This window comes from Nothobranchius furzeri, chromosome 3 (genome assembly GCF_043380555.1).
Source record: "Nothobranchius furzeri strain GRZ-AD chromosome 3, NfurGRZ-RIMD1, whole genome shotgun sequence".
In the NCBI taxonomy this organism is placed as follows: Eukaryota; Metazoa; Chordata; class Actinopteri; order Cyprinodontiformes; family Nothobranchiidae; genus Nothobranchius; species Nothobranchius furzeri.
In genome coordinates, this window is record NC_091743.1 from 88,765,657 (window position 1) to 88,780,177 (window position 14,521).

Genomic DNA, 14,521 nt, shown 5'->3' on the forward strand with positions numbered 1-14,521 from the left:
AATAAAAAATAAAGAATTTAAAAATGGTTAAAAATATATTTAAAATGAGCAAAAAATAGACTGTTGTGATTAAAAAGTGTTAAGAAAGAGAGAGAGTGAACAGGAAAGAGGGAAATCAGTGGATCCTGAGGAAGGTGGAATAGGTGGGGAGAGCAGAATAAAGAGAGAGAGGTGAAGAAGGTCATACAAAAGCCAGCTTGAACAAGTGAGTCTTCAGCTGCTTTTTAAAGGAGACCACTGAGTCCACTGATCTCAGGCTCAGGGGGAGAGAGGTCCAGAGTCTGGGGGCCACAGCAGCAAATGATCTGTCACCTCTGACCTTTAGCCTGGTGCTGCACAACCAGTAGGCTTTGATCACTGGACCTCAGGGACCTGCTGGGGGTGTAGGGACTAAGAAGATCACCAATGTAAGATGGTGCTTGTCCATGTAAGGCCCTATAGACCAGAACCAGGATCTTGAAATGAACCCTGAAGTTGACTGGCAGCCAGTGAAGCTGGAGGAGAAGTGGGGTGATGTGGGTGTGTTTGGAGGACTTGGTCAGAAGCCGAGCTCAGGCATTCTGAACCACCTGTAGACGGTTCAGGGAGGTTCTGCTCAGACACGTGAAAAGAGAGTTACAGTAGTCTAAGCATGAGGAGATGAAGGTGTGGAGAACTGTCTCAAGTTCAGAGCGGGACAGAATGGGACTCAGCTTAGCAATGTTCCTGAGATGGAAGAAGGAAGAGCGAACAAGAGAACTGACATGAGAATCCAGGGTGAGAGCTGGGTCAAAGGTCACGCCAAGGTTCCTGACAGAAGGTTTGGTGTGAGAAGCAAGCTGACCAAGAGAGTCTCTGACTTTGGGAACCAGCTTGTCTGGGGCACAGATGAGGATCTCAGTCTTATCTTCATTCAGCTGAAGAAATCTCCCACCATCCAGGTTTTGATAGAGTCTAAGCAGGTGTGTAACAGCTGCAGCTTAGACATCTCATGGGGCTTAAAGGAGATGTACAGTTGGATGTCATCTGCTTAAAGATGGTAGGAGATTCCTTTGAAGGAGCTCAGGATGTGCTGAAGAGGAAGCAGATAGAGGAGGAAGAGCAGAGGCCCCAGCACAGAACCTTGTGGGACACCATGGGTAAGGGAGGTGGTGGAGGACCTAAACTTGGAGATGGCACAGTAAAGGAGCGCTTAGAGAGATAAGAGAACCACTCCAGAGCAAATCCTGATAGGCCTACCCAGTCTCTCAGCCTCTCCAGTAGCAGGTGATGGTCAACAGTGTCAAAGGCTGCAGTCAGGTCCAGCAGGACCAGAACAGAACAGTCCCCTGCATCACTGTGAGTCAGAAGGTCATTAGAGACCCTAAGAAGAGCTGTTTCAGTAGAATGAGCTCTACGAAAACCTGACTGGAAGCTATCATAGATGTTATGTTCATCAAGAGCAGCTGTAAGTTGTTTAGCCACAACCTTTTCCAAGATCTTGGAGATGAACGGAAGTTTAGAGATGGGTCTGAAGCTGCTATGGAGAGAAGGGTCAGGACTCGGTTTTTTAAGAAGCGGGTGGATTACAGCGTTCCTAAAGTAAGCAGGACCTGACCAGAGACCAGAGAAGCATTAATTATAGAGAGCACGCTGGGACCGATGGACTGAAAAGCACTTTTAAACAAAGATGAGGGTAAGATGTGGAGGGGGCATGCAGAGGTCTTCATAGAGTTAACTAGTTTGGTTAACTCAGGCAAAGAAACAGGAGCAAAGCTATCTAGGATGATGGGCCTGGTTGGAGTCGGGAGAGGCGGCGATAAGGCTGAAGGAGAGATGCTAGATCTAACCTTATTGACTTTGTCCACAAAGAAAGACAGAAAGTTCTCACAGTCTAGCAGAGTGGACGGAGGCTGTAGGAGAAGCAGGAGAGACGATGCTGCTGATGGTGTTAAACAGCACCTTGGGGTTCCCTTTGCTCTGGGACACCAGGTTGGAGAAATAGGAAACCCTCGCATCTCTGACTGCAGAGTTAAAGGATGTCAGAAGATCCTTTAGGTGCAGCAGATGGACGTGGAGACTTTTTAACGCGGACAAATTAGTCGCTCATTCTCCTCCACCTCTTCATGCGCTCACCACCTCTAAACTGCATGTCTCTGTTCCGAAGCAGACCGAGAAGCATAAATTAGGCTTAACACTCGAGCACTGCTTGGGTTTTAGCTAAACTAGGCACATGCACTCAACAGGGCACAGCCAGTGTTCGGAAAGTTCATTTAACAAAATGAACTAACTCATCTTTTCATTTTGTTTGTTTTCATATACAGTCCAGGCCAAAGGTGTGGACACACCTTCTAATTCAATGTGTTGTCTTTATCTTCATGACCATTTACATTGGTAGATTCTCACTGAAGGCATCAAAACTATGAATGAACAATGAGGAGTTATGGACTTAACCAGAAAAGGTGAAATAACTGAAAACATGTTTTATATTCCATTTTCTTCAGAAAAGTCGTCCTTTGCTCTGATTACTGCTTTGCACACTCTTGCTGTTCTCTCAGCGAGCTTCAAGAGGTAGTCACCTGATCATATAAGGGTTTTGAAAAGCTTTTTCTCTGAAACGCATTAAAAGTGATTAGAAAGGTTTTCTGAGTTCTAGACTTGAAAAGTTACTCAGAAAGTGGAGAACTGTTACTCAAGGCCAATTTAAACAATTGAGAAGTCTGGATGTTTAATGTTACAGGTCATGGAGACATTTGGAGTTATTCAAGAGAAATATGACACTGTTTTGTGCCTTCATTTGCAGGTGAGGTGCTCTCTCCTTATGGGGACTCACACATCATTCAGGACAGAGGTGTTAGGACCGTTAAAGCCAGGGAGACAGAGACTCTGTCCTGCTCTTGTAGAAATCAAAGTGCAAGTTTTTTCTCTTGGTACAAACAAAGCTTGGGAGGAAAACCACGCATCATATCAAGTCGAATGAAGCACAGCACGCATGCTGAGATTCCCACTGAATACAGAAAAAGGTTTCAAGTTGTTGCACCAACCCAAGAGAGCACCAACAATCTGGTCATCTCAGATCTCGAGCCATCAGATTCAGGTACGTATTATTGTGGGATTTTCGTCATGCACGCCATTGAATTTGGACAAGGAGTTTTCCTTCATGTCCAAACATCTCTGCAAAGCCCACCATCCGTCGTCCATCAGCCAGCGATGGAGCTACTTCGACTGGGAAGCTTTGTGAATCTGAGCTGTGTTGTGTATGCTGAACAATGTGAAGAAGAGCAAAACTTCTACTGGTTCAGAGACGGTGTTTCTCAGTCTGCAGTCACACACCCCAGTGGCAAACACTGCACTAGCCTCTCCAGTAGGAAGCCAAACTGGACAAACTGCACTTTAAGCCTTGAACTGAAATCGCTGAGCTCCTCTGATGTTGGGACTTATTACTGTGTTCTGGTCTCCTGTGGGCAGACTACCTTTGGAAACGGAATAAAGGTCGAGATTGTTGGTAAGTGATAAACATTGTTGTGTCCAGCCATCATACTGATCATTTTACCAGGAAGTTACCTTTCCTCTCTCCCTGACTTTAGGTTCCTCTTCACTGGTGTTCTGCCTGAGTCTGCTGTTGGTCGTTTCCCTGATCGTACTCCTTGTTTTGTTTGTCCTTACATACAAAATGAAATCAAAGTTGCACTTTGCCTCAAAAAGTAAGTTTCCAGAATCATTATAAACTTATTGCATCAAACTGATCACTGAGGTCATTTATATGTTTAACGTTTCAGAGGCCAGTTCTGAATCTGCAGCCTCAAACTGTGGGGTAAGTTTAATACTTGTGTAGAGTGGATTAAAGTGTAATGAAGTGAGAGATTATTACATTTTTAATTAATGAGCCAATTCAATTCAATTCAAGTTTATTTATATAGCGCCAAATCACGACAAGAGTCGTCTCAAGGCAACTAAAAATGGATGAGGCGGTGAATGGATGACGTGTCATGTAAATCAGAACCAGAAAATCCGAAGAAGCGATTAGTTCTGACGGGAACTGAAGACGTTGTTTTGAATTAAGCCTTGGTTAGCTTCAGAAAAACATGAGACACCATCATGTCGGTCTACCTTTGCCTTCGGTGGAAGTCCTCTGTAGATCAGGAATATCGAGGTCCAGTGAACCCTCTCTGGAAACCGAGCCGGTAGAAGAAGCCACGGTTCCGACCAGACCCGTCTCGAGTTACCTCCGGCACACGACACTTTATTGGCATCTGTTCAGATCCAAGCTTGGGTCGGTGGAGCTTTTATTCTGAAAGGAGCATTTGTTGCCGCTGGTTGTTATAGCGACTGGATTTTTCAGCGTGTCGAGGTTCTTTCGGTTAAAGAGTAAAAGGTCAGGATTGGCCACTCCGTCACTTTCTCTGGAACGCTTTGAACTGGCGTTAGAGCTGACGTGGCGTAGTTTTGTACCTCGGATGTTTTGGTTTATTGTCGAATGAAAATGACCAAACACCGTCAGAAGCACGCCTCCGTCAGATCTGTAAGGTTCTGATTGGATCAGTGAAAGGAATGTGTCGTGTCCATTTAACACGACGTGAAATGAGTCCTGTTGGAACACTTAAAATCACAGTACCTTTATATTCTATAGGATCATAATAAAGTAATTAAGATTTTGATTTCACAGGTCGGTCACATCTTATTATATTGACTAACAGTTGTTTTGATTAGCTTTATTGAAAATAGAGTTCTTTGGCTTTTAATAAAAGAAAAGAAAGGAGTCTTCATCTTCTGTCTTCATTGCTGGAACGTAAACAGTTTAGAAGCGAATGCATGACCTTGAGGCTGTTTCATGCACTCTGACGCTGTGTCAAAGGGAACAGTGGTTAGAGGATAATAACCCTGAGAAATGGCTCCTTCATCACGTTACAAAAGCGACTCATCACCTGATCTGTGCAAAATATCACACACACTCAGTTTAGCATTTATTCTGCTGACAGGAGGGAAAAGAGTCCACCATCCTCCGGCATTTAGACACCAAAGTTATTCAAATAGATCAACAACATGCATTACAGTGAAACTAAAACCTGAAGGTGATTTTGTCGGTATTCTGGAAAAATGGTTGGCAACTTGTATTTTTTGTTCTCGCCGTTCAAGCAGGTTTGACAATTGATATCAATATTTGCACATTTGTTTCTTTTATTTTCTCCAAAAGTATGTTTAGATACACATAAATGTAAATTCTTTTTGTACTGAGTTTATATTAAATGTGCTTTTAGTTTTCATTTCATGTCTATCTGTTATTAGCAGGGACACGATGCCGACAGCCTTCATTGCGCTGCTGCGAGTTTCCGGAGAAGCAGTGAACGGCACCATCGTGAGGACACTGGCGATGTTTGTGTGTACTCCAGAGTAAAGAGCGGAAATGTGTGAAGTACTAAAAACAGCAATGCATGATGTGAAATGATGTTAAATAAAAATGACCCACTTTTGTCTGCTGTACTTAGGTGATAAGTTCAATCGGACGTTAGAAATGTCGTCATCAGTGATGGGAATTCCAGCTCTTTTTAGAGAGCCGGCTCTTTCGGCTCCCAAGTGGCTCCTCAGATTTTCTGTTGCGTAGAGTACATTTATCACCAAAATAATGCAAAACTATATGTAAAATGATTTACTAATGTAAAAAAAATGCAATATATCAAATATTTATCATTTCTATGGATTTAATAACTGAACACTTTAAGAAATCTCCACTTTCCGACCGCTGGCGCTCATTTTCCCACCGTCTTCGTTGCATTCTCCTCTCTCTCGCTCGCCTTTTTCCTCCTGCTCCTATATATTGACCTACAACAGATCTGTTAGATTTCCAAAATGTGTCTCCCCCAATATTAAAGTCGTTCCTAAGCCCTTCCAGGTCTTCATGAGAACATTGTGAACATTCAGATATCTGAAATATTCATTCTAAATAGTAAAAATCCTTCAGTTAAAATATCTTTAACGTTATAGATTTTACAGACTGTAACTGCGTTGTAGAACTTTAAAGTAACGCCACAGTTACTTTGTTGGGTAACTAATTCATTTTAAAATGTAGTGAGTGTATGTGAGTTACTAACTCAATTACTTTTTGGGAAAAGTATCTTGTAACTATAATTAAAGAGCAAGTCACCCCCTGCCAGAGTCTAACTCCACTCACACTTCCTGTTTGAAAAATGCAACAAATACTGTTGCCTGGCAGACCGAGAGGGCGGAGCCGCTAACAAATACACACACACTCAGGCTCACGACAGCATTGTGACATCATAATGTACCAGTTTACATCATAGCATACTTCTTAGCCAATAGCGGTGGCAGATTTAAATTAAAATACAGTGCAGAGTTTTTATCTGACAACGGCACAACACTGACAGTTTTAGGCAGAATATTTAAATTTTAACTAAGATGCACTGAAGTGCCAAATTATTGACGACACGTGTCTGCAGCACGATTAGACACTCGTTTATTTAGTTTATCAGCAAAAAAAAGTTTATTTGGGGGTGACTTGCTCTTTAATTACCTTTTAACGTAAGATGCCCAACATTGGTTTGTAAAGCTAGAGTAGATACGTTGTTTGAGGTGGAGCTGAATGGCTGGGAAGAGTGAGTGGAGCAAGAGTCCGGGGTGTAGGTGGTTCCTGGGCCACCTGAAGCAAGCTGAGATGAGAATCTACTCGTCTCTGAACCAAAGGCGGATTTCATGATTCTTATGGTAGCCAGTGGAGGAATGAATGGTGGGTCGTTTAAACAGCTTGGTGGATGATGGAGCTTTGGAGGCCTTCCTGTAACTAGGTACAAACTTTGTAAAGCAAGAATTTGGTCGAGTTCACTAGGTTATTCCACAACGCCTCGTGAAATTACATCACAACCAGTTTATTAGCTACTGTAGAATACGTTTATGACCGTTGGTTTACAGTTCTTTGGTCTGAAATGCTCATCTTGATTCAAACATCAAGTCATTGTGTCCAAAAAGGTCCATCTTTGTCCTATTTGACTTGTTTTGAGTAACTCTTGCTAGAAGACATTTATATCCTTTGGACACGTGTAGGTAATCCTTTTTGTCTGCTCTGGATCAGCTGATCTGCGGGAATGACGTGACCCTAACCCTAACCCTCTGCATGGGGGTCAGACTTGTGCTTAGCATGAAGAATCAAGATGTTTTATTTGTCATGTTACCAGTGTCCCAGTACAACAAAATGATGGCTTATAGTTATTAAAATGGGATAATCAGCTGAACCAGTTGAGGGAAATTTGTTGAAATTTAACCACAAGAGATGTCCAGAGAGCATTGTTAAAATAATAGTATGTGTTTTCTTTTATCGTGCTTTATGCTTTTATTATGTTTAAAGATTTTACCATTTATGTTGACAGTTACTTTTTTGTTTAAAGTCTTATGAGAAGACAAAAAATGTTGTGCTTTGTTGAACAGAATGTGACCCGAGGACACGTCTGCTGACTCGTGCAACTGCCTGTTGCTCTTTGTATGATTAGAAACTTGAAAATGTTTCAACAATTGCTGAGAAACCGAGAGCTGTCGTTTCCCCCATCCTTTAGCTCAGCTCTCAGGCATGTGACTAGGGAACGTCCAGCTTGTAATAACAGAGACACGCTCGGACTTGGATCCAATCCAATTTTATTTATAAAGCGCATTCACAAGGCATTACAACCAAACAAGGCGCTGTACACTAAAAATGTTAGTTAATTAAACCGGCGTTATACAAACATGTCGAACACAGATAAAGGATAAAAAGGAAATACAACAAAATTCCTAAAACTAACAGCTAAAAATCAGTAAGACACAGGGAGAATAAAAAAATTAGAAAAACATTTTAAAAAAGAACTTCAATAGTACGGAAGTTGATATTGTAAAGTCCATTTTTAAACAGTGCAGATGTCAGTGAGGTCTATAATTATGTTATATAAGCTAGGTTGAAGTAGTGAGTTTTCAAGCATGATTTAAAAATGCTAGCTGTTGGTGCTAGCCTCACTAGCAGTGGTAATGCGTTCCACAGCTTGGGTGCACAGACAGAGAAAGCCCTCTCTCCACGGCTTTTTAAACGAGCATTGGGAACAGCTAGGAGGAGCTTATCTTCAGACCTGAGAGCACGCGGCGGGTTGTAGTGATGGACCAGTTCACACAGATATGGAGGAGCTTGATGGTTCAAGGATTTGTAAGGGAGAAGCATCATTTTGAAGTTTATCCTGAACTGCACGGGCAACCAGTGGAGAGATTTCAGAATTGGAGACATGTGTTGTCTTCTGTCAGCTCCAGTTAGCAACCTAGCTGCTGAGTTCTGGACCAGCTGAAGTCTAGAAAGAGCTGCTTTACTGATGCCGTATAAGCAGGAGTTAGAGTAATCCAGCCTTGAGGTGATAAAAGTGTGGACCACAGATTTCAGAAGACGGACACTCAGGATGTGCTTTAGTTTCGAGATGCGTCTTAGTTGGTAAAAACATGATTTAACTGTGTTATTGACCTGGACATCCATCTTCAGAGCCTGGTCCATTTTTACTCCAAGGTTGGAAATTACAGAGGATACATTAGGTGAGAGATAGTTGAGGTCAGGTTGATGAGTCGCCGTGGTTTGACAGAGGGGCAAGGGATTACACGTGTGCAGTGGTGACCTGTACTGGTGCTGACTCTGTCATTCTCCTCGAGCTCAAAACAGAATTCTCACTTTGTCTCTCTTTCCTTGTGTTTGCTTTATGATGTCTTCGGTGTTTAAACCTGACAAGTATGGAAGTTTGTCTGCTCATCATGGCAATAAACAAACAACATTTCAGGTCATTTGCATTAACGAGCTGTTAATGCAGATCGGACATTATTGTTGCCCAGAACATTTTACTGAGGATGGATTTTTCTGGTCAACATCAGACTCAAAACCCAAACCAGGTGTGTATAACCAACGTTACCTCGTTTTCTTTACAAGCATGTCATCATTCACCTGCTCCAGCTGGGGGTCCGTGATGGGGGGACCTCTGCAATGAATCTGCATATTTCCAGTAGGCCTGAACACATTTGCCGACTGATTTGTGCAATCGGATCACATTTTACTTTCACAAAATGCAAAGTCTAGATGAGATATGACAGAAAACGGGCGCGGCTTTCCTTCAAATCTAAAAGCCGTCCCATCCAAAAACCTGCCAAGGAATAATCTATTGAACGAGTTGCTACAAAAGTGAAAGTAAAGCGTGTCGCCCAAGCAGATTAATAATAATAATACATCAAACTTATATAGCGCTTTTTAAGTCACTCAAAGGCGCTTCACAAAAAATGCAAAAAGCAGCACATAATAAAACAAAATGAAACATATTAAATAGACTGAGGGATGCTGGGTTGATCCTGTAGCGTTGGCAATCTACATACTAGAATTAACGCTGTTTGCTATCAGCTTTGTTAGATTCTGAAGAAGATCAAACGAGTTAGCAAATGAAGCTTCTACCATATCCTGTATAAATATCTAGGATATTAATATATTCGATAGAAGTTCATACGCCAACGAGCTTGGTCTATTTTTAATCCAAAAATTAATTTTTAATTTAAGATAATTAAATTTTAGCTGAAGTTTATTTATTGAATCAGAAGCTTAAAGGAATCTTTGCTTATTCAGTAACCAGACATACCATTGTGTGTTTAAATTCAAAGAAGAGTCAGGTTTAGAAAGTTAAGAATTTATTACTCACAATTTTTAAAAGGACAATTTGAAACAGCTTGATATTAAACTTGTTATTAAAAGCAAACCTGTGTCTGGATGGAAAGCTAAAATGAAATACGAGGTTTGGATGCGTGAATGATATCTCAGAAGATTTCTTTCAGAGAGAGAAAGTGTTCTGGGTGGACTTGAAGGAAAGGGAGGAGTCGAAGATGATGCTGAGATTACGGACTGTAGAGGAGGGAGTCACTGTGAGACCTTCAGTTTGTAGAGAAATCTTTTAAACTGAGGGTAGGAGAGATTTGGGACCAGTTATGATGAGTTATAATGAGATTAGCAGCATAGCGTGTGAGAGACAGACTGTTTTTAACACGGAGGAGACTGAACCATTGCTCTGACACTGGGTGTGGTCTTCCTGCTATTTAAATAGAGCACGCACAATACCGCTGCCTCAGTAGATGTGACAGGATTGCTTAAGGGCTGGAAAATGGAGTTTTGCGGGCCAATTCTGGACCGCAGGCCACCTATTGAAAGACACTGGTCTAGAACCTTAAGCATCTCTTATCAAAAGATTTAAACTGAAACGAGTTTAGATTTGAAACCGTATCTATTATGTGGACAGTGCATGGAAATCAAGTTAAACACGTTATTGTTTTTCAACAGTCATTCAGTTAAAATGCAGACGGGTTATTCCCCGTTAGAAAGAGAACCGTTTACCCTTAAAGTCCAGGTTCCATGCATGTGTTTTGTGACAAGGGCGGGACGCTGGAATGACAATCAACCGTTGAAAGTCACAAATTAGAATAATAATCTTGCTCCAAACAAGTGATTGTAAACGGCAGCATCTTTGCTGATGTAGCACTAGTGCGATGATCCACCCGACAGTTCAGACAAGAGAACGGCTCCATATCCTGTCTTCTACGTGTTTAGCATGACTTGTGGCAATCATAGGTTTCCTACTCAGGTTAGGGGTTTTAAGTGTCACACACTATGACCCTCTTTACAACCAATCAAAAGCAACTCGATGTTAATACTGTTGTAAGCTTTTTTTTTTTGGGCTCAAAGTCAGTCTTGATGAACCCCGCAGACGATGCAGCTGCATATGATCCTCTTTGGAGTCTGTAAGTATGGATTAAATATATTCCAACTGAATCAGTGTTCTGTAACATTTCTGTGACGTGTTTCCCTGAAACGGTTCATCTATCAGCTGTGATCCAGTCAGAGGCGGTTAAACAGGACGCTGGCGTGAGACCTTCCACCGTTGGGGAAAATGTTACGTTGCATTGCTTCTACAACAGCCAGTCGGCAATGCACTTCTCCTGGTACCAACAGATGCTAGGAGGCAAGCCCAAGCTCCTCTCCACGGTTTACAAATATGACGTTCCATCCAAAACCCTTCGCCGGCTGGAGAAAACCCCCCGTTTCTCTGTGCAGACACGGGAGGGCATAAATCATCTACACATATCTGATGTTCACCTCTCAGATGCAGCGACGTACTATTGTGGAAGCTCACATTCCAACACAGTGAAGTTTGGAGAAGGCGTGTTTTTGAGTGTTCAAGGTACGTCTCCTTTCAGTGGCAGGGACTTAGGAAAATAAGAGTTGTTGAACTAATTAAAGAGCAAGTCACCCCGTACAAGAAATTTACTTCACTCCCTCTTCATGTTTGAAAAATGCAACAAATACTGTTGCCTAAGAGACTGAGAGGGCGGAGCCGCTAACAAAATACACACACACACAGGCTCACAACGGCATTGTGACATCATAATGTACCAGTTTACATCATAGCATACCTCTTAGCCAATAGCGGTGGCAGATTTAAATTCCAATGCAGTGCTGAGTTTTTACCTGACGACGGTGCAACACTGACCGTTTTAGGCAGATTATTTAAATTTTAACTAAGATGCACTGAAGTACCAAATTATTGACGACACGTGTCTGCAGCACGATGAAACACGCATTTATATAGTTTATCAGAAAAATAAGTTGATTTGGGGGTGACTTGCTCTTTAAATAATTAATGTCTATACCAACCTAAAAAAGACAAATATCTTATCTCTGGATGCTGACTCTCTTCAGGATCAAACAGCCCTGAAAACATCCAGGATTCAGTATCTGAGACCTTCAGCTGTATGATACAGACCAAAACCTGTGAGGAAGGGCTCACCGCCCAGTGGCTCAGACACGGATCTCAGCAGGGAGTCCTCCACACTCACAAGAATAACCGTCGGTCCATCTCAGCTAAAGACTCTCCTCCACAGAGTTGCGTCTACCACCTGCAGAACGAGAGCCTGGGCCCCGTGCGTGCTGGTGCATACTCCAGTGCTGTAGCCTCCTGCAGCAGGATGCTGTCTGGAAACGGAAGCAAGCTGCTAATCGGGCAAAATGCTGAAGAGCAAGCTGTCCAATTGAAAGTCTTTCTCTGGCTCTCTGTTATTAGAGGTGGGATTGTCTTTCTTTGTGTTACATTTAGTCTCCTTGCTTTTGTCAGAAAGATCAAATAAATACTTTTATTCTTGTATGATGTCCAAAACGTGGTGGAGCAGCATTTTGGATGTTACTCTATCCTTAATTAAACGTGAAACTAACTTGCTGTGCTCAGTTTATTCAGTTCTATCAAACAGGGACGGGTGGCTGGGCTGGACAGGAATTTAAATTATCCTTGGTATTTTGGACCAAAGTCCTCTCATCCAAGAAGCATCTTCAGTTCCTTAAACTTGGGTTGGGAGGAGGAGGCTCATAGGTTACCCCCCATCGCTTGTTTTAGACCACAACTCAAAAGCTGAAGAAGCTTCTTGGCTGAAAGGCAAAACGTCTGAAGGAAAACAAAAAGTTAGTTTGTGGTCAGTTAAGATTGTCACGCCTTGGACGGCTGAGCATCTGTACAAGCCAAGCCCCCACAATGCAGGTGAAAAATTTAAGCAAACACGGAAGTGACATAAATTGCAGTTCCACCCTCATCCACTAGGGGCTGGTGTCAGAAGCGAGCAAATCCTCATTGACTCCCATTTTAAAAATACCTATTTCACAGCAGAAATAAACATGTTTACAGACTGGTTCCAAAACATGTTTTTGGTTTAAATGATCTAGTTTACACTCATGACAACTCTGAGGGGGGTGAATTTTTTTCTGACTCTTCTGTTTAAGTCAGGGGTGTCAAACTCAAACTCACAAGGGGCCGAAACAAAACTCTGGGACGGAGTCGAGGGCCAAACTTAATATTTTTTGAAAAAGTGACAGCAAATTTGCACATTTTCTTTATCAACATGTATGCAATTTTGAATCTTTAAATTCGGAAACAAACTTATTTCTGCATTAACACTGAATGTGGAATAACCAAATGACACACGAGCAAGTCAGTTTTAATTAAAAGGCATCAGTGGTATTCATTACTTGTGGTATATTCAGCATTTTTAAAATCTATTCATGATTTATGTTTTCTTGTTTATTCATTTTTCTTATTTTTTATTCTCCTTTTTTCTCCTGTAATAAGTGTCATCGCTGCTGTGACCTCTAGTTTTCCCCACTGAGGAACAATAAAGGGATTTTCTATTCTATTCATCTATCTGCAGCCTTTCCACTTCCTGTTTACTGTAGGTTAAATATTTTCTCACGGGCCAACAACAAAATAAAAATGTAATTTTATCTTAAATGAAAATGCAACATCTCACCTGTTAACTTTCATGTTTTGGAGCAGAAAAAGAGCATAAAACCAACATATTTAAAGCTCAGTTTGCTCCACTGGTTTACTGTGATGCTCACCTGTTCCAGCCAGATACCTGCATCATGGGGTTGAGCTGAGCTGAGGAGGAGACTCCTGTTGTTTTGTTCATCTTCATCATAATAATGACAACATTAGATGACAACAGGTGCTCACATAGGTTTGTGCTGATGAACATGTCTGAGCAGCTTGACCACGTTGTTGTGTGTCGGGGAGGAAAATAACAACTACAGCAGCCACAGAGTCATGCTGGTTTGAGCGTGTCGCTGTTCGCTGGAGTTATATCGGCTCTGTCTGGACGTTAGTTGGAAAACTTTCTCTTTCAGTCGTGAACACATTACTAAGCGGCTAGAATCTCCGTTTCTGGGCTTCAACGTCAGAAAACAGCTGAGTGAACTCGGTGCTGAGTGAGAGGAGTGTAGTTTGTCCGAGACAGCGGAGCTGCAGACACCGGCAGCAGACGCTGGAAAAAACACAAAGGAGGGGGCGCGTCGGCTCCGCGCTGACGCCACAAAGCATCATGGGAGTTGAAGTCTTTGCGGTAAAATCGGCCAGCGGGCTAGTTTTAATATATTTTTGATATTTATCTCACAGGCCACATGAAAATTCTCCGCGGGCCTTGAGTCTGACATATGTGGTTTAAGTGTATTAAAAGCCTAAAATTCTGTATAATTAATGAGCATCAGACCCACGTGACCACAGAGCTAGCTCCAGCGAAAGGCCTCGAGCCTCGGCCTGGCCTGGAAACTGTTCCGGGATTTTGAGTCTCTGTGTGTGTATTCTTTCTTGGATATTTTTTGTGCAATTGTTGGACAAAATGACTTGCTGTGGTATTAATTGCACTAATAGAGCGTCCAAGGAGTCTCCACTTCATTTTTTTCGGTAAGTAAAATTATATTTATGTATTTTAGGTCACTGCCGAGCTGAGCTTAGATTTTAACATGTACTGTTTAACCATGAAATTTAAATGTAATAGGGTAAAACCCAGTGCATTTAACATAATGCTGCACTTTAGAAAATGGGTTGAAATATAACATGTTGGTGGAGCTGGGTTCCCACTATCGGCTTGTGGAGCTCTCGGGAGACCGATGTTTTCCACCCGGTTCTCCCCTCCCCGCAGCTCGGCGCATCTCTGTCTGATCGCGGCTTCTGTGTGCTGTGGGGCTGCCGGCTTGTGGAGG

At 42.2% G+C, this 14,521-nt stretch overlaps 2 protein-coding genes across 2 annotated transcripts; both read left to right on the top strand.

The window, feature by feature from the left end:
* Positions 1-1,114: 1,114 nt before the first annotated feature.
* On the top strand, positions 1,115-3,685 carry LOC107372329 (uncharacterized). Its single transcript, XM_070549806.1, has 5 exons — positions 1,115-1,159; positions 1,831-1,950; positions 2,517-2,529; positions 2,762-3,463; positions 3,546-3,685. Exons 1-5 carry the CDS (start codon positions 1,115-1,117, stop codon positions 3,683-3,685), a joined length of 1,020 nt encoding a protein of 339 aa, XP_070405907.1.
* A 6,871-nt stretch (positions 3,686-10,556) lies between these two features.
* LOC107372326 (uncharacterized) lies at positions 10,557-13,992 on the top strand. The gene is made up of 3 exons (XM_015940536.3): positions 10,557-10,740; positions 10,827-11,180; positions 11,699-13,992. Exons 1-3 carry the CDS (start codon positions 10,710-10,712, stop codon positions 12,121-12,123), a joined length of 810 nt encoding a protein of 269 aa, XP_015796022.1. The 5' UTR covers positions 10,557-10,709; the 3' UTR covers positions 12,124-13,992.
* The last annotated feature ends 529 nt before the right edge of the window (positions 13,993-14,521 follow it).

Excerpts from the sequence above, each read along its gene's own strand:
- LOC107372329 (XM_070549806.1), top strand. The coding sequence starts at position 1,115 with ATGGGTAAGGGAGGTGGTGGAGGACCTAAACTTGGAGATGGCACA. Across the intron at positions 1,160-1,830 it reads CTAAACTTGGAGATGGCACA|AAAGACAGAAAGTTCTCACA; the intron begins GTAAAGGAGCGC and ends TTGTCCACAAAG. Across the intron at positions 3,464-3,545 it reads AATAAAGGTCGAGATTGTTG|GTTCCTCTTCACTGGTGTTC; the intron begins GTAAGTGATAAA and ends CCCTGACTTTAG.
- LOC107372326 (XM_015940536.3), top strand. The coding sequence starts at position 10,710 with ATGCAGCTGCATATGATCCTCTTTGGAGTCT. Across the intron at positions 10,741-10,826 it reads TATGATCCTCTTTGGAGTCT|CTGTGATCCAGTCAGAGGCG; the intron begins GTAAGTATGGAT and ends TTCATCTATCAG. Across the intron at positions 11,181-11,698 it reads CGTGTTTTTGAGTGTTCAAG|GATCAAACAGCCCTGAAAAC; the intron begins GTACGTCTCCTT and ends GACTCTCTTCAG.